Raw genomic sequence first — 27766 nt, 5'->3', positions numbered from 1 at the left:
AAGCTTTTGCTGAGAGCGTAGGTCACAGAAGCCTCAAAGCCTCGGCGTGTCCGACCACGATGAACCAGTCAAGGTCTCCGTAAGAGGTGTCTCACGAAAGAGGTCGCAGAATCTGACGGGTCGTTGCAGGGAAGCGCAACGTCGAGAGTCGAGTTCCGGGGGACAAGCGGAGGAAGAGGGAGGAGAGGGGTGAGTCGAACGGGGGAAGATGACTGAAGGTGAAAGAACGGCGATTATCAATGAGCTCCATTGGGCGGATGGGTCACGTGTGGATGAGTCAGCGCCAAGGCACCCGATTCCGAACAGAAGTCGTTTTGATCCTCAACTGCACGGAACGACGGATCAGATCCATCTTGTCGAGCACTAAACCCCTCACCCCCTCATCGACAACTCCTATCTGTCAAGATGATGTCCCAGACTCTCCGGGCTTCGGTGAGTACCTACAGATGATGATGCGCCGTAAGGCATGGCTAACGCGAACCCTTTCAGCGCTCCCTCTTCACCCGTGCCGCTCGGCAACAGGTCCCCGTCGCCCGCACCTTCCTGACCTCCGCTGTCCGCCGCGGTATGTTCCTATAAAGATTCTACCTAGGCATTGATTATATGGCTACGCATTTCCGATCGTCCGGGTCACTAACATATCTTTCCAGCCGACCCCGTCCAGGACCTCTACCTCAAGGAGCTCAAGGCCTACAAGCCCACCCCCATCAAGGCCGGTGACGCCGACGAGCACGTCCAGAAGTTCACTCTCCCCAAGGCTCCGGCGTCTCCCGAGGAGGCTAACCTCGCTGGTGAGCTCTCCGCCTACGAGAGCCAGGAGGTTGAGGTCGAAGGCCAGGCCGCCGCTGGCGAGACCGCCCCCGTCGAGCAGCACTGGTTCGAGGAGGACGAGGAGGAGTCCGCTGCCGCCCACTAAATGTCCTTTTCATTTCGTTTGGCAAGGTCTGGGGAAATGTGAGGGGACGGCATCATTAGTCTGGCCACCCCTCGGGTCCTGAAGCTTGTAAATTAGACCACATTTGAACGTCGATTCTTTTTACCTTCATTTCAGCTGCTGCTGGATTCTTTGTTACGAGAAACTTTTCGGTCGACTCGGAAGTCGTTTGATCGGTTATAGATGATATAAGAACTTTGTAGCTGGGCGCTTCCCCGGGCCAAGGTCACGCCACCTATGGATCTGGGATTGCACCAAAATATGCCCCCCAGACTCAATTGATGTCTTCTATATACGGGTCTTCAAGACTGCTTGTACCGAGAGAGTGTGTATTATTGGTCTTTTAGTTGCTCACGGATAGTCAAATCGTCTGATAGCAATTATCTTCCCGTCGGACATTCGGCAATTCTTGTGAATCAATAAACAGTTTCATGTTTCAATTACGGACGATGTAGGACGAGAAGTAGCTTTCTGTTTATAATAGCTCCATCTTCATCCCGTGTGAAGCCAAGCAGACGATCATCCATTTGTGAGACTTTCACACATGCTTGGACAGGTGAGCTAAACACGCCTCAATTTGTACTGCACATGGCCATTCGACTGTTAGGGTCGACATGATTATATAGGTCCATTGAGCTAATTGATACGGCCCTCGGTGACCCAACGCATTGACTGGTATTGGAATAGACTAGCAAGCATAAATGGAATCCATTGGACCCCACGGTGAAAGTGATGAGTCGGCGCTACCCGAGAGCTATCGGAAGGTCCGATGCCCGCCGTAGCCATTGGCAGATTTTTAGCATACTGCTAGATGTAGATCATAGATATGTCATATTAGAACTGACCTGTCAGGTCTCTAGATGAGCTGCACGTTCGTCAATAATGATCAATACCCATGCATATCAAGGGGGTAAAGAATCCAAGGGAGCATGCATGAGGCCACATACCATGAATGAAGCACACGATTCACACCTGGAGAATTAGCGCTATTATCTCCGCAATCACCCCGATTGATTGAGGCGGGGCCTCAGACAAGATATGGTAAATGAAGATGGAGAGCAAAAACAAAGGACGCAAAAAGATATGACAAGAGTGGGATTCGAACCCACGCCCCGTAAACGAGATCAGGAAACCATTGTTTGGTGTTAAGGTGGACCTTAACCTGACGCCTTGGACCAACTCGGCCATCTTGCCTGGACGATATTGGGAGGAGCCATCTTTGACGTTATCACAACCACGATCAAAAGGGAAAAGGTGCATTAGACGTCAGTGTCGTAACCTTTTTTCTTTTTTTTTCCATCAGCTCACCACGCCATCGCGGTGGATCACGGCATCACTCCGTGACGTGTTGCATCATGGGAGAAGACGAGCTTAATATTGTCTCTAGTTTAGTGCATTTCGACACTCTGATCACAGCTCTTTTGTCCAAGTGCAGGGACGGCGTCAGTCCCGCACAAATGGGCACACTCGCAGATGCATATTCCTCATATCCCCGATTCTCAATAGTCGCCGCAGGGGTGCTCGTCGCGACTATGAGTGAATAGTGGATGATCGCGCCATGCATAAATGTTCGCCGGAGTCACCGAACCACCGAACCAAGCTAAGCCAAATCAAACCCAAATTCCCCAGGAGGCATGGTTTATCCATGACTATTTAAGCTCCCCCCAGCCATGGACCCCTGCAGTGCGGATTGCGATCGTTTGGACGTGGATAATCTGAATGGGCATGCATCTCCCCACGGACACGCGACAATGAATTCAATTGCGATCCTGGCCGGCCAGTGAAAATAAAATATAGAAAGTCAGAGGGTAGGTAGACTGACTCATTTCCCCGGGAGAAAAACGCGGGGCTTGACAGATCATTGTCATCTCGTATCTGACTTACGAAGTGGACATTCCTTGCCCTACAAGAATGTAGAAGCCAAGAATGGCGGACATGGCGTTCGAGGCAGGTCGGAAGTGGCGGATCGGGTAATCAGTCAATAAAGAGGTCGTACACCACTTGTACACTGGTTCCCCTTCCGGATTCCATATCATTGGCGGGTTGATAACGGGGCTAAATGCGAGGCCACTCGTATGCTCAGCCTCTAGGAAGAAATCAAAAAATAGAAACCAAGAACCGAAAGGCGATATTACGCGAGAATGATGGCTATAGCTGGAGCCGCAGATTTTGGGGATCTCGGTGGAGCCCGGAAGTAGCGTGTCTCACTCATAGCAAAGGGGGGGAAATGCATTACATGGTCAACCCGATGTTATCTGACTTGATTCTTGGTCCTGCTATCTTAGGCCAAGAAGAATTCGCTTTAGCACCCCATCGAACTCCCTTCAAACTTGATCCTCCCCTTTCCATAACCCTCCCCCAGCAATTATTTCCCAACCACTATACTCCCTCACTTCCCCGCCCCGAAACGGACCCTGGTCCTAGCTAACGAACCGCCCGTTGAGAGGAGAGACCCGCCGATCATTTGCTTCATCGGCCCCCCAGTGGCGCCCTTCCGAACCGGGTGTAGCTGCATAGGATATCGATCTATCTTCGAGACTTGTCACCGACTTCCCTCCCTGCGCACTTGCCCAAGTGGACCCCTGGGAGTCCCTAGTCTGACTCGTCCGAGCTTCTTTTCGCTAGCAATCTCTTTTTCGAGGAGGTCGCCCCGTGTGTTGTGGTGCCTGGCTTTCTCTATTCGTGCAATGCCGCAGTGAGAGAAGACTATTGACAGGGAATCTCTGGGTACATGGAGAAGCTGGCCTTCTTCAACACCTCTCTCTCACGTCCGTGGTGCCCCCGGGGGACATGTGTATTCGACAACTAGCGCTCCCCTGACCTGACCTCCCTCAAGACCATGACTTCGCCCTCCCCCGTCACCCTAAAGAGCTACACCGACGGCGACAATGTCCTCTCTCGTGCCGCCAGCTACACCGACCTCCCTAGCCAGTCCGAAGGTGTCCAGCCGGGCTTAAGGCGAACCTTCTCCGATTACGCCGTACCAACTCTTTCCTCACCAACAAAGGAAAGCGTGGCTGCTGGGAAGGACATTCTACGACGGACATCCCTACGCTCGAAAAAAGAGCCGCCCGTCGCCGTGTCACACTTTACACTGTCATCGTCAGAGGACCTCAAGGAGACGGAGTTGCAATTGAAAAATCCCAATGCTTCCAAGGTACCGGAAACTAGGGCGCCAGAGCGGGCTGCGCGCCCCTCGAAAGGCCGCTCCATGTCCGGACGCATAGTCAGCCTCGCACGGAGACCATGGAGCTCTTCCTCCCGATCCCCGTCCCCGTCAGCCAAGAGATCCAAGCAGCGGCCCGAAGAACAATCTCCCACCAAAACCCCTACAAAGACCGGACGAAAGGCCGACGTGGCTGAATCGGATTCGGAAAGGCCCTCTCGAAAGCGAACGATTCTGTATAAACGACCACGGCGCCCAATGCTCGCTGTCGTGGCGAAGGGAGGAAATGAAGATCCTGACTCGCCCAGCAGTCCGTCTGGCGCCTCGCTACGGAATAAGACCTCCTTCGAGAAATTTACGGCTTCCCTATCCGTCTCAACACCAATTCTCCCACCGATGCCCAAGGGGGCTGCGGCCACAGCGGCGGCTGCAGCCCACGCGTATAGTGGAAGTGATCCTTCGCGCAAAAAAGACGAGCTCTGGGGGATTTTCCGCGGCCTGGAAGCGGATTATCAAAAGTAGGTTCAAATTGTCATCAATTGCATGGGCTTTGCTAACCGGATAAAAGATTCCAATCCAAATCGAGCTCCTTGAAAGCCAATGTCATTCGCACCGCACTTCTTCCTTTCCTCGGCCGCCATCATCTTCATGGATCGTGCAAGAACCTCCGACCTGAAGACCTGGATCGCCGGGTAAACATTCTCAACAAATGGTGGATTGGCATGCTAGAAATGCTCAATGGCAAGAATAACCAATCGATATCGGGAACAGATAGACCGGTCTTTCTTGAGGCAATTGTGGGCATAATGACTCGACCAGAATGGCGTATACCGTTCCCGACGATGCATCCAGATGGTGGACCTGCAGATTCAGTAAAATACGCTTCAACTTCGGTATCAGACACGTCTGATGGATCAGGCTCATCAGGATCCGACTTTCTGGTCGAGTCAATACATCATAACATCCGCAATATCTTTGTGCAAAATCTCTTGTCGCAAATGCAGTTCGTGGTCGAACGGATGTCCATGAGACATGCTCCAGCTAGTTTGGTGGCCTTCTGTGGAAAAGCGTGTGCCTACGCCTTCTTTTTCTGCCCAGGGGTGCCAGATATCCTGGTTCGTCTTTGGAGCACATCTCACGCTGTGTTCCGCCGCATTTTGCAGGAATCCGCCAAATCACGAGTTGGAAATTTGCGAGCCTATGCACAAGAACTTTCTCTGAGCTTCCCTGCATCTCTGCGGCCTCTTGCCTTTCACTCACATGGGCATCTGGTGCGATATTTGCGTAGTAAACCGGAGGCGCCCTTGAATACCGCCAACATTCCTTGGAACGGCCCTTGGATAGCGCGCTGGTGCGGGCGTGATACAGATCTCTTCTTTGTCTTCATCAAATATATCCATATCTTGTACGCCGAGTACTTGCCGCCGGAGACAGAGAAAGCTAAGCGAATACTGGCACCTGGGCTGTTGCTTGTTCACGCACAGCTTCTTGTCGCCCTGGAAGATACAATCTACAAGCAGTCCATGCATTTGATGGCCGAGAACACTCACTCTGCGGCTGCAATCACTTTCGATGATTTGATTGAGTCGCCCGATGTCTCGGCCTCGGCCCAGGCTCTTGGAGGTACGAGGAACATTAACCGGTCTATGGCCGAGAACCGTCTGATCATTCTCCTGCGAGATTTCCTTTCCGAAGGATCCTCGGAACCAAATCGCGCTCGATTGCTCTATGCCGAAACATTCTGTAGCGTCCTCAAGATCTCTGCCCAGCGGGTTTCTCTTTTCGATCATAACGCATGCTTCCTTTTGTGCGACTTCATCGAAGAGGTTATCCCAATCATCACGCGGTATGCTCAGTCCATTGAAATTGAGTTGTTTGATTGGAACTTTTGGCTTGAAGTCTGTCGGCAGATGATGCAGAGTCACAACTCGCTGACCGAAGTCCGCGTTTTCTCTTTCCTATACTGTGTCTGGGGAATCTGGACTGCCGTGGAGGAGAGAAAAGCTGGACTGTGCTTGGGTTTCCTGTTGCACGAGCCTATCTTCTATCATTACTTTAACCACTGGAGTCCGATGGTCCGCGCTTACTTCCATCGCTTGTTGTGTTGGCGAATTGGCCGATTCAATGGGGAACCTTCAGCGCTCGACTCGTGAGTCTTCCTCTCTTTCTTTTATTGACCCAAGCTCACAAAATGAATAGAATGATTTATGAAACCCTCTCTGACCGGCTTCTCCGAGTCTGGGAGTATTATATTGGGTTCCAGTCCAAGGCTGAAGAGGGCTATACCGCTCCATTATCCTCTGCTCCCTGTACACCAGCCCCAGGGCGCCGAATTATAATCATTCGGTGCGACAACCAGTTGTCCCCAGTGAATCTATTTGTCTCGTTTGATCGAGTTGTTCCACCCACCCCGCCAGGCCAACCCATGGCGCATCGACGAACCGGCTCTACAGACTCGAATGGAACCGATAATCAGCCCGCCAAGAAACGATGGGGTATTCTTCGTGCCATGTTTGGCACCTCAAGCAACCCAGGAAACAGATCCACGGAAAATATAGGGGGCGGTAGCAGCTCAGATGAGTCTGAAGGCGGCGCCGAACCGACTGTGATTTCCGAGAGCAAATGCCTGGAAGTGCACGAGCCGACCCCAAGCACCAGCACGGACGAGCTCACTCGACCTAAGACTCCTCACCAGCCATTTTTCTTCAAATTCTCTCTAGAGTGGATGGACCGGCCGCAATGGCCAACCAAGAACAAGCGGCTTTTCACTCCTTGCCTCCCAGTCGCTTCTCAATTGCACGTGCAGTACCGACGCTCTCCAGCCAAGTCAATCACCGAATTCGACACGGCATCAGAAGGGGAGTACACTACAGAGAACGCCGTGGATGAAAGCCAATCCGAAATCACGACAGATAAAGAGACTGCTTCAAAACCTGTCCTCGCATCTGTCCCCGAACCCCACACGAGGACGGCAACAACCAAAGACTCCCCCCTCCCAGAGCTACCATCCGCCCCGGCCTTCGACCATCTCGTGCCGAGTAAATACGCAGGCCGTGCCCTGGCCGAGTGGGCACACATCGTCTCCGAATGCGACAGCTTCTTTGCCCGCCGACGTGACGAAGGCGTACCAAACGACCGACTGGTCGAGACACCAACCCTAGGTGTCGACAGCTTCAGGAAATAACCACATACTCCTAACCTAAGAATCATCAAAAACAACCCGAATTGAATATAGACGCTCCACTGCTGAGGCTATAAGCCTCGTGTTTAATACTGTTGGCTTAATTATTTTTCTTCTTTACACACCGTGTGCATCGCGGGACTTGGGGCATAGGGCACCGGCGTTCGAGAGCCTTCGATCGAATTTCGGGCTAGCTGTCTATTTTCTTTTTGTTTGGAAGCGGGCACACGTGGTAATCATGGTGATAGATGGGATGGAATGAAAAAATTACCTTGACATTCGTCCGTTCCCGGTTTCCAGTAGCCTAGGCCTCAAGTGTAAATTTTCATTATGTAAATCTCAATCTTGATCTAAAATCTGTCTGCCCTAGTTCCCCGTAGCTGCAGCTTCCTCGGCCTTTTGCTTATTCAATAAATATAGCAAAGGCCCCTCTTGGACATCCTCCCTATCCATCATAACCTCCAGAATTCGAACCCCTTGCCCACTATGCACACGATCGTTCCTCAGAATCTCCCGGAGCTCACCACAAGTCTTCGCTGTCCATGTGTTCTCCTTGACATGCTCTTCGTCGGCCCCGAAGTAGCTCAAAGCCTGCGTATGTCTCCAAAACGGCACATCATTGTATTTTTCCTTCCGACCGTGAATTACTCGCTCAATGGTATATCCCTCATTATTAATGATAATGATCAGAATGTTCAGTTTCTCCTTAATCATGACACTGATCTCTTGCGCTGTCATCTGTAGACTGCCGTCACCGATGATCAAGGTCGTCTGGTTAGAACCGCCGGTTGCTGCATTTTGTTCTCGCTTCGCTAAGGCCGCGCCTAATGTGCAAGGGAGCATGAACCCGATTGAAAGCCAGGTTATGGCGCCGAAGAGGCGGGCTTTGGGAGGGAGTTTGAAGGTTCGGCCTCCGTAGGCTGCTGTGCCGGTTTCTGTCAGGATGATGTCTCCTTCGCCGAAGATGGGATTGATGAGGCGGAAGAAGTTTTTCTGGGCAATGATATCTGTGTCCTTGATATCATCTGTGGTGATGACTTGTTTGGCGGGTCCGGTGGGTTTGATGACGCGAGATGAGTCGAGAGACTGTAGAAGTTTGGATAGGACGGAGGCCGGGGAGATGTCTCGATAAGTTTCGCTTTCGATTTGGATTGTGCTGTCTTTGAATGTGATTGCGACTGCATCTTTGGGAACGGTCGTCCAGAAGTAAGTATTTGTGTCACTGTAGTGAGGTCCGAATGTGAGGATTAGGTCTGCGGATTCGAAGTATTCCTTTGCTAGCTTGTCGCCAAATCCTGCGGCGTATAAGCCGTAGACGTTGTCGTAGGATTCGTTCACGAGGCCCTTGCCGAAGACCGGCACCCAGGTGGGCCAATTTGTGGCTTTGATGAGGGCGTCAAGCTGATCCAGGATTCCAAGGGCTCTACTTTCACCGTCGACGAGAATGACGGGCTGTTTGGCGCTGTATACCCGCTCCAGAATTCGAGATAGAACCTGAGGCTCGCAGGCTGGGCTGGGAATCTTCGGGACACTTAGAGGAGTTTTCAGATTCGCAGATGACACAAGGACACCGGGCATATCATCAGGCAGCTCGAGATACACAGGCCGGCTGTGGATGAGCGCCTGCTGCAAGATCCAGTCGATCTTGTCTGGGGCTGTCTGCGCGTCTACCAATTTCGCCTGAGCAGCGGTGATGTGAGTCGACATGGCCGCAAAGCGGCCATACTCACCGTCCGCGAAGGTGTGATGCATCAGTGCACGAGAATCCTGTAGAGGTCGCGGCGGGGTGCCCACAATATGGACGACGGGCGATCTTTCGGCGTAAGCACCGGCGATTCCATTTGCTGCAGACAGCTCACCAACCCCAAAGGTGGTGATCAGCGCAGAGAGGCCGTTGATGCGAGAATAACCATCGGCTGCATATGCAGCGTTGAGCTCATTGCAGTTGCCCACCCAGTGTAGACCAGCGGGGACGACATAATCCAGTAGTCGCAGATTATAGTCTCCAGGAACACCGAAGATGGAACCAACACCTAACTGAATCAGTCGGGCGAACAGGTAATCGGCCAATTTGATGTTCCCCGTCATGTTGAGGTTTGTTGATGGACACGAAGTAAGCGGATCGCAACCCTTTATACGTCCGTCTCCCCCGCTTTCCTCCCCATCTTTTATCTTATCAAATACCGAAACCACCGAGAGTCCGTCACTAGCCGAGAACTTTCTCTGCGGACTTGACTCCGCAATGGCGACGCGTCTGGCCGCCTGCGAGACGTGCCGCAAGGCGAAGCTCGCCTGTGATCACCAGCAGCCGGTCTGTTCACGCTGTCAGAGCAACGGAGGAATCTGCATCTACCGCACGGCGCCGTTCAAGCGGAGGCGCACCGAGAAACCGAGGTACCTGTGGCGCAAAACTGACTACTGTGGAGTGCGAACTACTAACAATTGCATCCTGTAGTCTACGCTCTCCAGACCCGTCACCGTCCTTCAGTCCTAGATGTAATCCATATCCGAATCCCGGGTACCTGGGCTCGTCCAGCCATGCCGCCATTTTCGAACATATCGCGTCCGACGACCTCAGTCACGGTGCTGCTCCAGAACCAGACGCACCAGCACGATCAGTCGGCGATAATTATTTGTTGTTACAGGGTGCAGATGTTCTCCGACACCTGCTCACCGAGTATTCATTGTCTGCCATGAAAGAACTGATCACGTTCTGGCTAGCCAAAGGAGCCAACCTGGCCCTCGCCGAGCCGTTCGTCGCACAATGCGCCGAAAGTGTGAGCCAGCTCTTCACATTACACGACGACAATTGGCACCTGGTATATGCGCGACGTCTATTGCAAAACTCTGTAAAGCCGCTTCAGTTCAACGAGAATTCCGATCTCGACGCCTTCTCGGCCCAATTCTTGAATCACAACTCCCGATGGGAAACCCTGGGCATTTTCTTTGCAGCAGTGAGCAGGGCCACCATTGATATTCCCTTCTTTCCATCCCTTTATTCGAAGGAAGAAGAGCAGTACACGTTGAGGAGACTTGCGACCAAGCTGAGTGATTTTGCTTTGGAGATCTCGCTTTCTTTAGACTGCTTGAATGATCTACAATTGATTGTGCAGTATGAGAATTTTATTGTCCACTCGTACGTGGATGGCGACCAAAGTAAAATCGATTGTCTCTACTTTTGATATGAGTATTTGCTAACGAAGCAGGCTACCACTCATGGCGCAAACTCGGCGATGTGATATCTTCAACCTTTGCACTTGGCTACCACGAGAACCTTGAGACGAAACCTGGAATTCCCATCTTCCTCATGGAACTACGTAAAACTGCGTTCGCCCGAATCTACTCAGCAGACAAGAATATTGCCATCTTCCTCGGCCGACCACCGCGGATGAACAGGCGTTTTTGCCACTTTCAGATCCCGTCAGATCACTTGCCTCCGCGACAAGGCAATCTACACGAATGGAACCCAGATTCAAAACCCGGATACCGGGCAGATACACGCTGGTCCGCGCTTTGCGCATTCCTGAAAGAAGAGGTGTGGGAACTACTACAGGACAAACATGATGCATCTTGTGTCGAGCGGGCAAGGTATGAGTTTCCTCTAGAATGAGTCAGCCAAACAACTAACGAGAACCAGCATCATTCAAAGGAAAACCGAAGAGCAGTGGAACGCTCTCCCTGCTCACTTCCGCCTTGAATGCAGTCTCAAACAGTGCGCTCAGAGTCCATTCCAGCGAGATTTCCTCGCTCACGTACGGCTGACACATCTCCACGTCCTCTTCCTTCTTCGTCTACTATTGTTAAACACACTCTCCGAGCCCGATGTTCCCATCATCGAGACAGCGGGCCAGATGCTTGCGCTCGTGGTGGAGATCATCCTCCTCCGCGACCAATTGACTAATTCTGGAACTGGTCTTATCTGGAAGGTATGCACAGTCTCTCATGAGATGACAAAATTCAGAGTTAATCAGCTGTAGGTTGCGTATTACGGTCTTCCAGCCGCGGGAATCCTGCTTCTTGCCCTCCTTAAACAACAGTCTCATGCACCTGGTATATCACGCCATAAAATCCTGCAAGATTTAAGCGTATTTGTTGCAGAGGTCCAAATTGGGACGATTGTTAAGCCGGGTGATCCGAATTATGCATTGCTGTCCAAGGCTACGTCGACTATCCAGCGATTTTTGGATTCTTTCCACTCGGAGACAGGGCAGCCTGTTGCTGAAATGGGAGACGAGGAGGGGAATGATGACTGGGCAGCATTGTTGAGTCAGGATTTGTGGGATTTAGAGGCAGGCTTTTGGCGGAGTCTGGCCGATCATCCTTCTCTGGTGGCTTTGGATCCGCCATTGCCTAGTGTATAAAGATAGGCTTGGAATATTAAAACCTCGGCATAGAAAAGGCATCCAAAAGGGGAAGCATTGGGCTACAATCAGATGAAATGGAGATATTGGAATATTGAGTCATGTCATGCATTTAATTATTGTAGCAGGATCCAGCTATCTTCATCACTCATCTCGCCTCAGCGAAGATCAAACAAGAAAAAAAAAAGAAAAATTAGCAAGGGGAGCCCTTGCATGGTCTATACCGACGCACAAACACACAAAAAATAAACGCTTGGGGGAATCTTTTCTGGAACCGTCTAATCAAGGGTCATGTCCAACGGCAAAAGAAATGGCAACGACCGCTTTAGGCCTTGACCTCGTACTTGCGGCGGAACATGTCATCAACCTCGGTGAGGTAGTAAGTACCCTTCTGCAAAGTCTCGGGGTTACCGGACGGCTTGAAGTTCTTTTTCAAGTGGGCGTGCTCGCGGAGCTTGCACATGTCGTCGTAGGCCTGGGGCTCGAGAACAGTGCGGGAGTCGAGGCGGTTCTTCAGGTCGAGCTTCTCGACCATCTCGGAGACATCGCCGACAATCTTGGCGCTGAACATAGAGGCAGCGAGACCAGAGCCGTAGGAGAAGAGACCAATGCGCTTGGGCTCGGAGGGAGAGAAGGGGACGAAGCTCAAAAGGGAGGCAAGGCCGGCGTAGACGGTAGCAGTGTACATGTTACCGCAAAGGGTGGCGACCTGCAGACCGGGGTTGACGCGCTCGGCGAAGCGCTTCTTGGTCAGAGCCATGAAGGTCTTCTCCACGGACTTGTCAGTGACGGAGGCATCGTAGGAGATGTCGCGGAGCTCGGGGGCGACCTCAGCGAAGGCGGGGTGAGTGGGGTTGTTCAGGTAGTCGTTGTAGAGCATGCGGCCATAGGACTTCTGGACGAGCTTGCAGGTAGGGGCGTGGTAGAGAATATAGTCGAAGCGGTCCAGGGGGGTCTTGGACTCGTCCATGGTGCCATTGGTGCCGTTCTGGTTGGCCTTGAGGACCTTTTCACGGGCATCGTAGGCCTTATAGCAGGCATCGACGGCCTCAGTGTAGCAGCGAAGGGAGTGCTGGCCGTCCACAACGGGGTACTCGCTGGTGAGGTCGGGCTTGTAGAAGTCGTAGGCGTGGGTAAGGTAGGAGCCGCGGAGACCGGGCTCGAAGACGATCGGGGCATCGGGACCGATGAGCATGGCAACACAGCCAGCACCGCCAGTGGGACGGGCAGCACCCGCAGCGTAAAGAGCAATGTCACCGCAGACAACAATGGCATCACGGCCGTCCCAGGCAGAGGACTCGAGCCAGTTGATGCTGTTGAAGACAGCGTTGGTACCACCGTAGCAAGCGTTGACGGTGTCAATGCCCTCAATGTTGGTGTTTCCGCTGGGGGTAAACAACTGCATGAGGACGGACTTGACGGACTTGGACTTGTCCAGGAGTGTCTCGGTGCCGACCTCGAGGCGGCCAATGGACTTGGGGTCGATGTTGTACTTGCTCATGAGGGAGGACAGGGTGGTCAGGGACATGGAGTAAATGTCTATGCAGAGCTCAATCAATACTTGTTTTTTTTCATCTTGATTGCCGCATTTTTAAATGCAATTGAACTTACCCTCGCGGTCATCGCAGAAGCTCATCTTCGTCTGGCCAAGACCGATGGTGTACTTGCCAGCACTAACGCCATCGTACTTCTCCAGCTCAACCTGGTCGACGCACTAAAAGGAATACTTAGATTAGAAATCAAATTGAGCCATTTCAAGGAGAAGGAAGTTACCAACCTGGCTGGGGAAGTAGACCTCAATGGCCTTGATGCCGATGTTCTGGGGACGGGCAGACATGGTGGGGTGAGGGGTTGTAGAGGGGTATTCAAAAAGTCCAAACAGCAAATAAGAATAATAAAAAAAGAGAGAGAGAAGAGAAGGAGAGGTCAAGAAGATCTTATAGAGAGAAGAGAAGCTCAGGAGAAATGAAAGGCAAGCTTTGAATTAAAGGAGCAGGAGATTGTGTACTCGGATCTACCGTGTACGATCAGTCACCGTGTTATTTTTTTTTTTTTGCCAGTTTCTGCCACAAGTGGGGGGAGATCGCCTCTTCCTTTGATCCGGTGTTCGAACGCATCTCTCCTCAAGGATTCAACGATCTTGTGGTACCTGACTCGAGGTACCTGAGGCGTACGGGGGATTGTGAGTAGGTACTTGTAGGTACTTGACTTGTCATGTACAGATCCACGCACCTACAGATTATCTCTGGTCATTCTTAATGAATTCGGGGCTCTACCCCTGAAGATTGAAGTGTTCACCGACTTCTTTACCTTCTCAGCACTACCGTGTAAACCTCAGTCTGTCATCTTATCGATCTGGTTGTATCCATCAAGACATACTTGGTCGATCGGGCTGGTCTCCCACCGCGGACATGATGCTTCGTGGCATGACTTCGGACCCCCGGACCTTGATCCACGATCACCGTACCTGGCTAGGTCCTGACTCTGGCGTAGACCATGGTTCCCTTGACAAGTGTCAGTACGGTGAACACCAGAGTGGGACTAGATTGGGCCCTGGGGAATGATCGCCCTAGTCTGGAGACTTTCTTGTAGTACACTTCATCCTTTGCAGACTCTTCTTTCTGTCCCAGACCAGTGTCCCTGAGTTGTCAGGAGAAATTGAGTCGGGAGATGGGGGCGTTGACGTGGGTCGCTGCGCCACGAGGGTCCGGGGAGGGCAAAGCAAGGCAACCTTAGACATCTCCGACTCCTCCGGCTCCCTTATCACTGCTAACAACTCACTACTGAACTACTCACCTCACTTCGACCTCATCTCCCCCCCTACCCCCTCATTTATACGGGGATTATGTTGGACGCTCTTTTCTTCTCTTAGATCATGATCTTCCAGACCGCGGCATCCTTCTCCGCTTGTTACGGCTCCAGCGAGCCCACCCAGTTCCACCATGGGCGACGATAAGTTCGAATACCGAGAACTCCCCATCCCCTCCTACGAAGAGGCCACGGCCCAGCCTTCCCCTTCTCGCTCCGACTTGGGCGACGGCAACGATGTCGAACGCCAGGGTCTTCTCGGTCGCGTCGATGGCGGAAACTACAACCGCCGACCGTCGAATCGGTCCGCGGTAGTCTCGATGATCTCGCCTCCTCCGTATCGGGCTCCGAGCGCGGGTCGACCGATGACTTAAGAAGGGAACTAGATCAGATGGATGTCGATGATTCTGCGCATGGCTCATCGTCCAGATCTCGCCCCCGTTTACGACATCACCTCTCCAAGCGATTCTCCAGTCTGACACGAACGCTACGACCCCTTCAACGATACTTGCCGAGCCTGCCAAGCTTCAACTTCAGGCTCGATCTCAACAATGCTCGCGCACAAATGAAGGACCGTGGATGCATCATGTTGCTGCGCCTGTTCGCCCTGCTGCTCGTGGTCACCCTGGTATATGTCTTCTTTATTGGCGACATCTTCAACCTTAATAGCCGCATGGTGATGGGTCAATCTTACAGCGCCTCCTCGGTTGAAAACTTCGTACAGGGCCACATAAATGAAACCAGCATCGCGGAGAACTTGAGACGCGTTACCAACTTCCCTCACGTTGCCGGTACTGAGGGTAGTTTCGTACTGGCAGAATGGATCGAGCAGGAGTTCCACCGCGCAGGCTTCGATGAGGTTCGGAGAGAAGAGTTCCAAGTCTATTTGAACTATCCTCGCGATGATGGACGCAAGATCGCCATTATTGACCCGCCTCACCTGGCCTGGGAGGCCATACTAGAGGAAAATGACTCTCAGGTCCCGTCATTTCACGGGCACTCCCGATCCGGAAACGTCACTGGTCCTTTGGTCTATGCCAACTTTGGCTCCCGTGAGGATTTCAAACTGCTCGCCGATAAAGGTATTTCACTCAACGGTTCCATTGCTCTAGTGCGCTACTACGGCACCGAGGGCGACCGGGCCCTGAAGATTAAAGCCGCCGAGCTGGCTGGTGCGGCAGGTTGCATCATCTACTCCGATCCGCAACAGGACGGTTTTGTACAAGGACCTGCGTATCCCAAAGGCCGCTACATGCCATCAGATGGTGTCCAGCGAGGTGGTGTCAGCCTCATGTCTCACGTTGTTGGAGACGTGCTTTCTCCCGGTTTCGCATCTACGCCTGGAGAGAAGGAGAGACTGTCACCAGAGGACAGCCCTGGATTAACCAAAATTCCCAGTCTTCCGATCGCCTGGCGCGATGCACAGCGCCTTCTGCAGTCTTTGGAAGGCCATGGATCGAAAGTTCCTGATACATGGATTGGCGGGGTGCCCAAGATCCAAGCTTGGTGGACAGGTGATCAAGATTCGCCCGTCGTGCATCTGATGAATCTGCAGGACGAAGTCGAACGGCAGCCCATTTATAATGTGCATGGAACAATTATTGGACTTGAAGAGCGTGATAAGAAGATCATTGTTGGTAACCATCGCGACTCATGGTGTCTAGGAAGTGTCGACCCTGGCAGTGGCACTGCCGTTTTCCTTGAGGTAGTGCGTGTCTTTGGCGAGCTGCTAGACTACGGATGGCGACCACTGCGAACAATCGAGTTTGTCAGCTGGGATGGAGAAGAATACAACCTCATTGGATCGACTGAGTACGTTGAAAAGGAGGTGGATCATCTCCGCAAAAATGCATACGCCTATCTCAACGTGGACGTCGGCGTCTCAGGCTCCGAGTTCCGTGCAGCAGGGTCGCCTGTCTTTGAACGTTCCGTGCACCAGATCTTGGGTCGTCTCTCGGATCCGTATGCCAACAAAACCCTGAAAGAAATCTGGGATGACAAGGGTATGAAGCTTGATGCGCTCGGCGCCGGCAGTGACTATGTCGCATTTCAAGACATCGCAGGTACCTCCAGCATTGATTTCGGATTCGAGGGCGGGCCATACCCGTACCACAGCTGCTATGAATCCTATGACTGGATGGAGAAGTTTGGTGACCCGGGCTTCCAATATCACAAAGTCCTCGCTCAATTCTGGGGATTGCTCTTACTCGATTTGTCCGAGAACCCTATGCTGCCCTTTGACATGGAAGCCTACGCCACCTCCATCACCGGTTGGGTCAAAGATCTGGACACATTTGCGAAGAACAAGGGCGCCAAAGTTGACATGCAGCTGATGTTCAACGCTGCGGCCGAACTTGAAGCCGACGCTGCTCGATTCACTCAGTGGATTCAGATCTGGCACGATAGTGTCTGGGGATCTGGTGGTTACGAAAGCAATGTCATGGCTATTCAACGAGTCAATCACAATATCCGAATGGCCAGCTTTGACACCCACCTGTTGGATCTGGAAGAAGGTGGCGGGATTCCCAATCGCACGCAATTCCGCCATGTGGTCTACGGACCCGAGCTGTGGTCCGGCTACGACGCTTCCATTTTCCCCGCTATCCGCGACAGCATCAATACGGGCGACTGGTCCCTTGCACAGCACTGGATCGATCGGGTTGCCAACGTCATCCACACTGCCAGTAATAATCTTGTCAGCTAATTGTACCCTACGCCCTCCCCTTTACCCTCCTCCTACTGCCGTCATTGCATACCCCATACCTTCTTGTCTCGATGACATTCCTTATTCACTTCGAGCCCTGTACAGTCTGGCTCTAGCTGGTGTCTTCACATCCATATTTCCTATCTCTGCATATTTGGGATTCCATCTTGGCTCATATACCAATCACGTTTTGTTTGTGGTGGCTTCGCGAGATACTCTAGATTTTTGCTACAGTCATATTTGAAACCAATTTTATTTTCACACTTTCACGCATTAATTCCCTAATCATTTGAGACACACCCGTCCATGTCAGGGTCGATTTCGTGATTCGAAGGATAGACAAAATATCAAAAAAACCTGGAGCGAAGATGACTACGTCGGCCTGGTAGGTGTTGTCGCCGACGACTGTAAAATCCGCCGTCATCCGATCGATTGCCTTTGCCGTCGGTATCGACCAGAGTCACGATGTCTTGATTGAAGGTCTTGAGGTAGTCGTCTAGGAAGAGAGGTCGTTTACACCATACAGGATACCAAGGCTTCAGTTTCTCTGCATTCGTGGCATCCTTTACCACCTCATCCACGCGAGCATGAATGCGGGTTTTCCGGGGAGCATCGATTTCCATTAATCTGGCTGTTTGTATGCTGGGGTCTCTTCGGGGGATTTTAGGCCCCTCGATACAGCCAGTCAGACCAACTAAGCCAGGAGCGCGGGTCCATCGTTGACCAGGTTGACTGCTGGCGTCTTTCCAAGAGTGGAATGTTCATGGAAGTTCCGCATTCGCTCTCGCTGCCATCCTTTCGATCGTGCAACTCTTTTACGGAACCATTCTTCGTCAGTCTCTTGCCGATCGCAGACGTCTACTGAAGCTGGCGTCCGCTGTATGACAAAGAGGTACTTGCACCATCTAGTGTACGTACCATTTTAAGCGATCTAAGCTACCGCGCCATTTTAAGCGATCTAAGCTACCGCGAGACTCACTTGTCTTCGCTTGGGGTATTTTGGAGTCTATGCTTGAAAAACAAGACCGAAAACAAGAGTGTACACGTTGATCTATTTTCCGTGTATCATAAATAGAGTATTAAATGTAGTCTTTTGCTCAGAAACAGCGGGGGACAGACATTAGTAGAAACACATGGAAAGGGAGAAGACAAAAATCAAGGGTATCCGTCCGATGAATTAATCAAGCAGAGCAAGTTGTAGCACCTTGTGCAAATTGGGTATCTGTGCTGGTGATAGTGGAGGTGGTCTTAACAACTTGAGTGATAGTGGAGGTGGGTTGAGACGTGATTGTGACTAGGGGATTCTCGTGTGTTACTGTCATGATCGCCCGAGAGGTTATGACGGGTAGGGCCGATGTCACTTCCACTGTGTATGTTGTCGTAGTCACGATTGTTGAGGGGGCTGGTTGCACAGTCGATTTGATCGTAAACGTCGTGAGACTCGTTGAGGTCACTGTCGATCCAGCTACGGTGGTAGTTGATGTTTCTGTCGGGAACACCATGACTGTTTGAGTGGACTGCTCCTGGGTGGCCTCTTTATGAACGATGGTTGAAGTACTCGTGACCGTGAGTTGAGTCGTGCCGGCCGTGATAGTGGCCGTGAACGTCTTTGTGGAGAATGAGGTGACGGTGAAGTGTATCGTAGCAGGCTTGACAGTGTTTGTCTTTGTGAACATTTCTGCTGTGTAGCCGGGGGCGGCTGAGATGGTTCTCGTTGAGGTCGTGACGTAGTCAGTCACCGTTGAAGTACTTGTCGCCCTGGAGGCAATAGCGTAATAGACGGGCGCGAGAAGACCACGTTTGGCTTTCGATAGTGGGATGCAGGTGAGAGTTGTCGTAACGTTCTTTGTGGTCATCTCAGTGGAAGTCAAGCTTGATATGATGGTGGTTGGCTTGGCCGATATTGTCGTAGTCTGATCAAGTGTGGTTGTAGTTGTGAAGGTACTTTTTGATGTTCCCGGACCCAGTTCTCTGACATGAGTGATTGTCACGGCCTGCGTGGAAGTGACGAGAGATGGAGAGGCAGTGATGATTTGAGTCACTGTGAGTGTGCTATTTGCCATGCGTGTCAAGTCATTGGCAGTCAATGTTTTGATGACCGTAGATGCGACCCTGCCAGTCTCAGTCTTTGTAGTTGTTATAGGCACTTGAGTGCTAAGTTGACTCAGTAAAACGATATCAGTGACAAGCCCACTCCCGATGACCGATATTATCGTCAAAGTCACTGCGGGCTCGGTTGTCGTAACAGTAGTCGTGATCACAGCTGTTGTTGTGATTGTCACAGTCATGGCATTTGGGGTCGCACCAACGGTAGTGGTTGTCATTGACCTGGGGATAGGGCCAGGAATCGTTGTTGTGGTGAAGGAAATTGCATCTTCAGTAACCATGACGGCGGTAGATGCAGGTGTAGATGAAGACAAGCCGGTAGAAGACGCCCCGGAGCCGCCAGACCCTTGGCCGCTAGAGCTATTTCCAGAAGATGCTGAGCTTCCGCCGGATGTCCCTGACCCACTACCAGATGATACGGAGCCAGTACTAGACGACCCTGAGCCAGAGCTACCTCCAGATGATCCACTTCCAGATCCGTTGCCAGACCCCGAGCTGGCACTGCCTGATCCAGACCCAGATCCAGATCCTGTACTTGTGGCCGAACCGGAGCCAGAAGACCCTGAACTCGAAGAGCTCGAGCCGTTACCAGATGTCGTAGAGCCGGATGAACCAGAATTACTCCCTGAAGATCCATCACCAGAGGAGTCCGACCCAGTGCCTGTTCCTCCGTCGCTTGAGCTACTTGATCCAGAGCCACCACCACTTGAACTGCCTCCCGAGGACCTTGATGCAGCAGATCCGGAAGAGCCAGAAGTCCCCGATCCAGACCCACCACTACCTGATCCAGAGCCGTCTCCCGAGTCACTTGAGACATCAGACCCAGAACCAGAAGTGCCACTCGAACCGGCGGAGCCAGTACCGGCCCCAGATGATCCTGAGCTAGAGCTACCAGAGCCAGAGCCAGAACCAGAATCACCAGTGCTAGAGCCAGCACCGTTCGTGGCAGAGCTACCCGTGCTAGAGGTACCAGTGCTAGGATCTCTAGAACTACTAGTGCCAGAGCCAGAGCTAGAGCCAGTCGTAGTGGATCCAGAGCTGCCAGTACCAGAATCGGCAGAGCCGGAGCTACTAGTATTAGAACTAGAACCACTAGTGCTAGAGCCAGAACCACCAGCGCCAGAGCTTCCAGTGCTAGAGCTTCCAGTGCTAGAGCTTCCAGTGCTAGAGCTTCCAGTGCTAGAGCTTCCAGTGCTAGAGCTACCAGTGCCACTAGTGGTAGAGCCACCAGAACCGGAGCTACTCGTACTGGATTCAGAGCCACCAGAGCCGCTAGACCCAGAGCCCGAGCCCGAGCCCGCAGAGCCTGATCCCCCAGAGCCTGTTCCTGAACTATCTCCGGAGCCGGACCTAGAGGTAGCACTAGAGCCGTCATCGGACGAGCCTGAGCCATCCCCAGATCCCGTAGCTGTGCCTGACCCGTCGCGGAGCTGCCAGAGCTATCACCGGAGCTGCTGGATCCGGTGCCTGAATCATCACTGGACGAACTTCCGGACCCTGAGCCATCATCGGAACCTGATCCAGAGCCACTGCCAGAAGTGTCATCAGAGGACCCCGGTGCGCTACCACCAGAAGACCCGGGGCCGCCACCAGATCCATCTGGAGGGGGGTAAAGGCCAAGAACATCGGCGCTCTCGATGGCAGCGAGCACATTGGGGTCGATCCACGTTGTATCGGACGTTGCAAAAGCAGGGTTGCCTCCTGCCAAAACTGCGCTGAGGGAATATGACGATAAGTCCAAGGGCCCTAGTGATGTCACATATTTTGATCTAGCTGCCCTATTGTTTGCGTAGGACCCGAGGCCGCTATTGGCATATTCTCCGTAGAAGTTGCTCTCATCTTGGGTTGTGCTGTCGACATGAACTCCGGAAGGCGCAATAAGGCTCCCTAAGATGCAACTTCGGTATACCACTACTGAGCCTTTCCCGGAAGCACCGGCTAAATAACAGTCCTTGGAGTTTCCTCTGGCCTTTTGCGACACTGACGATCGATCGATCACAATAGTTGATTTGAAAAGGTCGCTCTTGGGGTTGCTAGACATCGTCCCTTGATATTGGACGACCAGCGCAGAGTCTTGTGAGGGAACAATAGCCGTGTTGAAAACGTAAAGATTTCCTTGACCGGCTATTACTTTGTCGGAAGCTTCGATGTAGCTATTCGCAATTAAGCCAACGCCGGGGTTCATCGTGATTGCGGTTGAGCCGGATATGAATTGGCACTGATAGAATCCGTTCTTGTTTCCTTTGAGGGAAGCTGCCTCGCCTGAGGATGAGGTATCGATGAAGTTAATGTTTCTGACAGTAATACCGGCGATGTCGGCGGATATTGCGAGAGCTGTTCCATCACTTGATACGACGACCTGGTTTTGCGTGAAGTCGTTTGGATTGCTGGTCTTGCCGTAAACTGCCACGGACGGTGTTGCTGATATAGTGACGGCGGCATAAGTTCCAGGTAGAACTGTAACTGTGGGAATATTGTTTCTCTGCGCATAGGCTATCGCGTCGTCGATTGCCGTGTACTGTCCGCTGTCATCGGTGGCAACTGTGACGGCTTCAGAGATATCAGTGACCCCATTTTGAGTACGCGCTCGGCGAGTTTTGAGATCTTACGGGGGCAGAAGGTGAGCTTCCTGTCGCTGTTCGTGTGATGTAGACTGTGCTGGAGTAAGTGCCATCAGATTGCTCTATGGCATTTACTAGCCCAGCTAGGCCTAGTAAAAATGAGAGGCGCATCGTCGACTGTCTAGAAAGGCAAGTTGAAGCACAGGTCAAGCTTCGATAAACTCATCCCCAATGTCTCAGAATAACGTTTGCCGAGAATGGAAGTGAGCCCTTGGGGACTGTTCAAAATTCCCGAACTAAACTCTCAACCCTCCGATCTTTCTTTTTCGGGTAGACGCTACTAGCGTGGAATTTCCTGATAGAAAGATGGATCGATCAATGATTTCCCAACTGGTCTTATTCACTGCGGTATCCATATAGTGGCTTACTGAGGCAACATTCTATGTGGACCTCAATACAAACAAAATTTCTGAATCAAGCCTAGAGATTCTTCACACAATGCTCTATAATCAGCCCTGTGGGCTACAAATATCAGGCATACGCCTATAGAATGACGCCAATAAACACAACGGCCGAAAAAAGCCACTGGTCTACGTGTATCGGACACGTTCCAATAGGTCGATCCGAGAACCGATCGTACCTAGCTAGGCCTTGCATACCGTCCCTGGCGTTCTTCGCCTTCGCGTGCCGGAATTCCAAGATCAACCAACAAAAGAAATGAGACAGCACCACATTCCGAACCGCTGAGCTCCCCACCGATTCAATTCTCGGGAATAAGACGATCTGCTCGTCGACCTGTGCGACCCTGGCCTGATCTAGTAAAAAGTGGCTTACCTGGCATGCAAACAAGGGAAACATGGCCAAACAACGCGAAGAAAGTAAGAATTATTAGGCCAAGATTAGTCAATTGTTAACCAGCAGAAACGTGGCTTCTTCAAGTATACTTGTTCGGATCGTGACGATACAGTTGTTGCTTGGGACCAGTGTGAGTATAGGGAAATAGCCCAAGAGTAATGTCCGTGATCGCCATCCATCTACGCTTGTGTGAAACTGCTATCTCGGCTGTGATCGATCTGAAATATATATTATATGATTTAAGCGCTTCTAATGGTCGGGGAAATGATATATGTCAAAAGTTTGGGGGTGCTCTTCGGACTGTTAAGCCCAGCACTAGACAGACCGACCTTCAGCGTCGCACTTAGTCGCGGCGTAGAATGAAGTATCATGCGTATCAGTCTAAAGAAGTTGAATATATTGTTTCAAGATGCGCATTAAATATGTTTTTCCGAGTGCTTGGTGAACCGGTCACTCGGGCTCGCCGATCCCCAACGTATATTTTGAGTTCAGACTTCAAAATATATGTCATTGCTGCCCAAAGCGTCGTTCGTTCACGCATGATTCACAAGAAACGCGAGTATAGATGCATTAGGAAATTTCTTGGAGCATCATTGCATCATGATAACTCTACTGGCTGTGGCTTGACGGATAGCTCCCTGAAAAAGGCTCGAGGGTGAAACAGCCGCTGTGAACCTCAAGGGCTTGCGGGCCAAGTCTCCGAAATCTTATCTACAGAAAAACTTCCCCAAACAGCGTATGGTCCTAGGGTTGTCTTCCGGTGGGCTCCATGCACGCAGAGTTCCTATTCAAACAGGTTTTTATCATTATTGATCAATGTGGAGGTCTATAATTGCCCGTCTGCCTTGATATCGCACTTGCTTACTTGCAAAGAGGATCGTGGAGCCCTACGATTCCGAGAAAATAAAGGCATCAAAAAAAGGAATTCATCTGCGTAAACAATCAAACCTCCCTTTGCGTCTTCAATTTCATGATATTGCACACCCATATTTGCTGGAAATTGGTGGTCTCAGGTGCGAGTCATGTTCATTTTAAGGGGCGAGAATCATGGCTTCTCTCTAAATAAGCACTTCTCAAGGGTAGCACCTAATATCTTTTTTGGAAATTGTAGAGATGAGAAAAGTGTCACCATCCTAATCCTGTACATACATCAAATCGCGAGATACCGCTCAGGTAGGGTCAGGAAACGATCACATCGATCGGTGATCGCTGATCACATTCTTGGACTTTCAGCTATCCTTACGTGGGACTTTACCCGCCTGAATACGGCCTAGTGAGCTCATGGGACATTAGGTCACCAAGTAACATTATCTGGATTTCATTTTCTGTGACCTGCATTGTATTGCTTCGAAGAGGAAGCACCATCGAGATATACTACCTACCTAAGCACGTGCCCCAAGCCTTGCACCATCGGCTCGCCCTACGGAGAGCCCGAGTCCATGCCATAGAACAATCACCAAAATGCCCCCACGCATATATGTGTATCTCAACATAGTCTACAGTGTAAATCGTGTTCAATCATAATCATCAGCGTCATCATCAGGGTCATAAGCTTCCCACCCGGGACCAGCATATGTCATCGAGACACAGGAGGATATCCTGTGTCTAAATGCTCGAAGCCGGTCTCCGCCGACCACATATACCTCGACCAATCCTCCACATGGAAAACCTCCTCGGTGATTCCCTCGGTAACATCAACCTCCATATCCTCCAAATATCGCAGCGCTCCATCATCGAGAGCCAGCGATGGGTTCGACGGGAAGTCGAACGGATTCGCGCTCTCGAGAGGGCTAATCAGCGGCATATTCTGCACTAACGACGCTCCCGACACAGTCGAAGGTAGAAGATTATAGGCGGGATCGAAAACATCCCTGGATAGCAGGGGATCCAGCGCGAGATTGTCAGCAGAACGCGAGAGCCCGCCGGAACCAGTCGGACTGATACTTCCAGAAACGGGAACACTCATCGCAGACTGCGTCCTTCCAGTCGACTCAGTGCCAGAAGCTTCCGAGCCCGACCAGTGTCCTGTCCCCGCAGAGCCACGACGAGAGTCCGAGCGGACGGGGGTGTGCGACACCGAAGCCGACGACCCGGAGCGAGACACGCGAGCCGACGACGAGCCACAGGAGTCTTTCCCGCTTGGACGAGGCGCGATGGGTTGGAAGCCGTTGAGATTATGATGGCGAGGATAAAGTCTGCCGTGCGTTGCTTTCTAAGAACCACGAAACATCAGCACCATACCGTCTGCATCTCTTCTTGTTTGGCCGAAGATCTGCCTTCCGGGTGCTGGAAATTCTATGTGGCGTGTTTGCGTTACTTTTGAAGGATGTTTGAGCTCTGCCTCGCGTTTCTGCCGCGCGTGCTCGGTAGGCGCCGAGCACGGCGTTGAGTGACAGATCGAGCATGTTGCGAAGGGTCGCCCTTGCGCTTGATGCGAATCAGCGGTCTATCTGTAGTGTGTTTGGGCGGTTAGCTTGTGCATTTCTATTAGAGACACTACCTCGGCACAAAAAAAAGCGAAGGGCAATAAAAGAGCCGGGGGGGGGGGGAGGGAGCAAGCTACTTACCATGATGTTTGCAGCTGCTTACACGGTGCCCCCGAATGCAAGCTTCACAAGCCCACTTCTGACCGTCGATAAGCATCCCTCGATGAGATGAAAGGAAGCAGCAAGGACGGTGTAGGGCTTTCCGGATTTTATACCTTTTCCGAGACCATTGATCGATCAGACCCGCGTTTACAAAGTACCGCAGTTCCAGCTTCAGGTAGGACTGAGGGGCGCGTCTTTGAAAGGGGGGGTAGCTATGACATACGATGACACAAAAATTCTCGTTGGATGTACCCTAGCTACCCTTAGTTGGATTATCGCCGACTGCTGAAACAGGAATGGTCCCGTTTTGCTATGTGTCGAGGATATGCGGTCTTGTCGTGATTTTTTGTCACAGCCACAGGATCGCCTGAAGGTGGGACTGGCTTGTGCTTTTCGAAGGGTTCTGTACTTCTGAAAGCTAATCTAGTCTCTGTAGTCCTTCCAATTAATTTCTGTTTTATTTCGGTTTAATTCATTTCAACTTTTTGTTTGGTTTGTACCGTGGGAGCTTGGACCAGACGCAAAACTTTGGCGTCTAGTGTCGCTGGAGTGGCTATAGATGCGGTGCTCTTCTTTTTTTTTTGTCACGCACAGCGTGGGTCTCAAATGCACGGAGCAGCCCCAGAAAGAGCCCCGGTATATTTGTAGTTGTATCCAGCGGACACCAGGAGATCAGTCTACGCTCTAGAAAGGTCTTTGCGGGACATGGAAAATGTGGTTGTGCTTACAGCGTGAGGGATTTTTGGGAGGCCTCGGCAGGAGATTTGCAGAGCTGCCTCCACTGTCCAGGGGGAAAAAACCAAACGGAATTTTCCCCCAGGAAACAATCTCCCAGGCACCGGTGTATGTCCTCGGCCTGCCAGATCGGTGCTAGATCTGAAGTACAAATCCCTCATACATATTCCACCCACGGAATTGCTGAATTGGTCCGGGGAACACGCAGCGCTAGCCCTAGCTAAATTCCCCCCTTTGGTCGTGGAAAAGTCCGCTCGGTTCCCTATGGAGCTGGTGTGTCGTGCACGGTGTTGCATACATGAGAGATCACCTCTAGCTGGGCCAACACTTGGCAAGATCAAGTTTCAGATGGAGGTGGCTGTGCACTAGGTTCGCTTAAGTGGCGTCGCACTGGGGGGCTTTTTTTTATTTGGATTTTCTCCATACGCGCAGTTGCCTGGAAATGGTTTCACAGGTTCTGTTTCACATGTAACGATGTCATCCCGCAATCTCCCAAGGATCCCTCGGAATTTCCTCAAATTGGGTACCTCGATCCGTAATTTTTCTCGCTAACACTAAAACGCGGCAAAAGAGGTCCATGATAAGGAAAATTAAGCTCCATAGAGAAACGGGTGGCCCGACCTACCGTTCTGCAAATTCAGCCGATCTCCACAGCTCGACTAGTCACTTCATCTCACTTAACTATGAGTGATTTTGTACACCTGAGGCATTTTTCTTTTCCAATTGTTCTCGTTGATATTAAGACCGCTCCCTCACCGTGTCCAAGTACCGCTACTGCCTTTCCAGATCGGATTCCACCTACGGCAGAGCTGACTCGTTAAAGGGGGGGTTTTTTTGACGTGGTCTCTTTTGGACTTGTTTCTCCCCGCTTTGGCCTGAATCATACCTCACTCTGAGATTGTCAGTAGTCCCCGCGACCCCAATTTACCAAGAGCAACTGTTGTCTTCATTTCGTCAGACATCTCCATGCCGGGACACTTTTTAGCCATCCGAGAACGCACAATAACAAAAATAATTTCAGCGCTGAAGCCTGACTTCACAATCCTCACAATCTCTTTCAGATTCCTGCTCAAGAAAAAACCGCATTGAAATAAGATGGCACAGCTACATGAAAAGTGATCGAATGTATTGTACTTCGCAGCCGGTCGAGTGGAACGTTCAGTGCAGAGCAGCGGTGCTGACAAGCATATTTATACCTTGCTGGACACTATTTGCTCTTCGCAAAGCCTTAGCATGGTGACGCTCTACTTGTCGCAAAGTCACTTCCGTTCGTGTAGAAATATTGCTCAATGCTAGGCTAGACGCCTCGAGTGCTCCCTAGCTGCTCTCCCAATCCCCTGCCAGTTTAGTTTGTGGCTTTGATAATTCCCGCTTAACGCCAAAATAACATGGGAACATTTCAAGGTTCTCGACCACTCAAGTGCCAAGTATTCGACGACAGCTTTCAGGGCGTTCTCTATGCTCAATATTCCATATTCACAATAACTTCGTTCAATCGAGTGCTGCTGGTGATTCAATCACCAGTACCCAACTCCACCAGGTCCTTGCCTGCCGATTCTCCAGCGAGCGAGTGCGCGAGATCCTGATTTGGCGCGACTCTAATTACAATATTAATACATTTGGATTCGTAGTTGGGTCAGTCATGAAGAGACTGGACATCGGTCCGGCGAGGCTTCCCCAAGCCATGCCTCTGAAAATCACAATTTCCTTCCTAATGCAAGCCACAATCTCGCGGCGCGTGCACAAGCAAAGCCTCAATCAATCTAC

At 51.5% G+C, this 27766-nt stretch overlaps 9 protein-coding genes across 9 annotated transcripts; 4 read left to right on the top strand and 5 right to left on the bottom strand.

Annotated features, from left to right (window-relative positions):
* Positions 1–381: 381 nt before the first annotated feature.
* Positions 382–916, top strand: N7477_000059 (ATP synthase subunit H; the record flags this gene model as incomplete). The annotated part of the gene is made up of 3 exons (XM_056961722.1): positions 382–432; positions 490–565; positions 651–916. Exons 1-3 carry the CDS (start codon positions 406–408, stop codon positions 914–916), a joined length of 369 nt encoding a protein of 122 aa, XP_056826725.1. The 5' UTR covers positions 382–405.
* A 2857-nt stretch (positions 917–3773) lies between these two features.
* Positions 3774–7284, top strand: N7477_000058 (DUF1765 domain-containing protein; the record flags this gene model as incomplete). The annotated part of the gene is made up of 3 exons (XM_056961721.1): positions 3774–4618; positions 4669–6249; positions 6300–7284. 3 exons carry the CDS (start codon positions 3774–3776, stop codon positions 7282–7284), a joined length of 3411 nt encoding a protein of 1136 aa, XP_056826724.1.
* A 363-nt stretch (positions 7285–7647) lies between these two features.
* N7477_000057 (alpha-keto acid decarboxylase family protein) lies at positions 7648–9369 on the bottom strand (the record flags this gene model as incomplete). The annotated part of the gene is made up of 1 exon (XM_056961720.1): positions 7648–9369. One exon carries the CDS (start codon positions 9367–9369, stop codon positions 7648–7650), a length of 1722 nt encoding a protein of 573 aa, XP_056826723.1.
* Positions 9370–9523: 154 nt separating this feature from the next.
* N7477_000056 (uncharacterized protein) lies at positions 9524–11642 on the top strand (the record flags this gene model as incomplete). The annotated part of the gene is made up of 5 exons (XM_056961719.1): positions 9524–9675; positions 9737–10437; positions 10488–10869; positions 10919–11207; positions 11259–11642. 5 exons carry the CDS (start codon positions 9524–9526, stop codon positions 11640–11642), a joined length of 1908 nt encoding a protein of 635 aa, XP_056826722.1.
* A 325-nt stretch (positions 11643–11967) lies between these two features.
* Positions 11968–13479, bottom strand: erg13 (hydroxymethylglutaryl-CoA synthase; the record flags this gene model as incomplete). Its single annotated transcript, XM_056961718.1, has 3 exons — positions 11968–13181; positions 13254–13356; positions 13420–13479. The coding sequence occupies 3 exons, from the start codon at positions 13477–13479 to the stop codon at positions 11968–11970; spliced, it is 1377 nt and encodes a 458-aa protein (XP_056826721.1).
* Positions 13480–14584: 1105 nt separating this feature from the next.
* N7477_000054 (M28 family metallopeptidase) lies at positions 14585–17154 on the top strand (the record flags this gene model as incomplete). Its single annotated transcript, XM_056961717.1, is given in 2 exon segments — positions 14585–14754; positions 14766–17154. The coding sequence occupies 2 exon segments, from the start codon at positions 14585–14587 to the stop codon at positions 17152–17154; spliced, it is 2559 nt and encodes an 852-aa protein (XP_056826720.1).
* Positions 17155–18335: 1181 nt separating this feature from the next.
* On the bottom strand, positions 18336–19541 carry N7477_000053 (uncharacterized protein; the record flags this gene model as incomplete). Its single annotated transcript, XM_056961716.1, has 1 exon — positions 18336–19541. The coding sequence occupies one exon, from the start codon at positions 19539–19541 to the stop codon at positions 18336–18338; it is 1206 nt and encodes a 401-aa protein (XP_056826719.1).
* A 730-nt stretch (positions 19542–20271) lies between these two features.
* N7477_000052 (uncharacterized protein) lies at positions 20272–21992 on the bottom strand (the record flags this gene model as incomplete). The annotated part of the gene is made up of 3 exons (XM_056961715.1): positions 20272–20328; positions 20375–21778; positions 21870–21992. The coding sequence occupies 3 exons, from the start codon at positions 21990–21992 to the stop codon at positions 20272–20274; spliced, it is 1584 nt and encodes a 527-aa protein (XP_056826718.1).
* A 2260-nt stretch (positions 21993–24252) lies between these two features.
* Positions 24253–25081, bottom strand: N7477_000051 (uncharacterized protein; the record flags this gene model as incomplete). The annotated part of the gene is made up of 2 exons (XM_056961714.1): positions 24253–24871; positions 24918–25081. 2 exons carry the CDS (start codon positions 25079–25081, stop codon positions 24253–24255), a joined length of 783 nt encoding a protein of 260 aa, XP_056826717.1.
* Positions 25082–27766: the final 2685 nt, after the last annotated feature.

This window comes from Penicillium maclennaniae (assembly GCF_028827695.1).
Source record: "Penicillium maclennaniae strain IBT 15551 chromosome Unknown utg000001l:1.0-3280838.0:1.0-3283122.0, whole genome shotgun sequence".
Taxonomy (NCBI): Eukaryota; Fungi; Ascomycota; class Eurotiomycetes; order Eurotiales; family Aspergillaceae; genus Penicillium; species Penicillium maclennaniae.
Note: the sequence above shows the minus strand (reverse complement) of the source record. Positions and strands in the feature narration are given on the sequence as shown.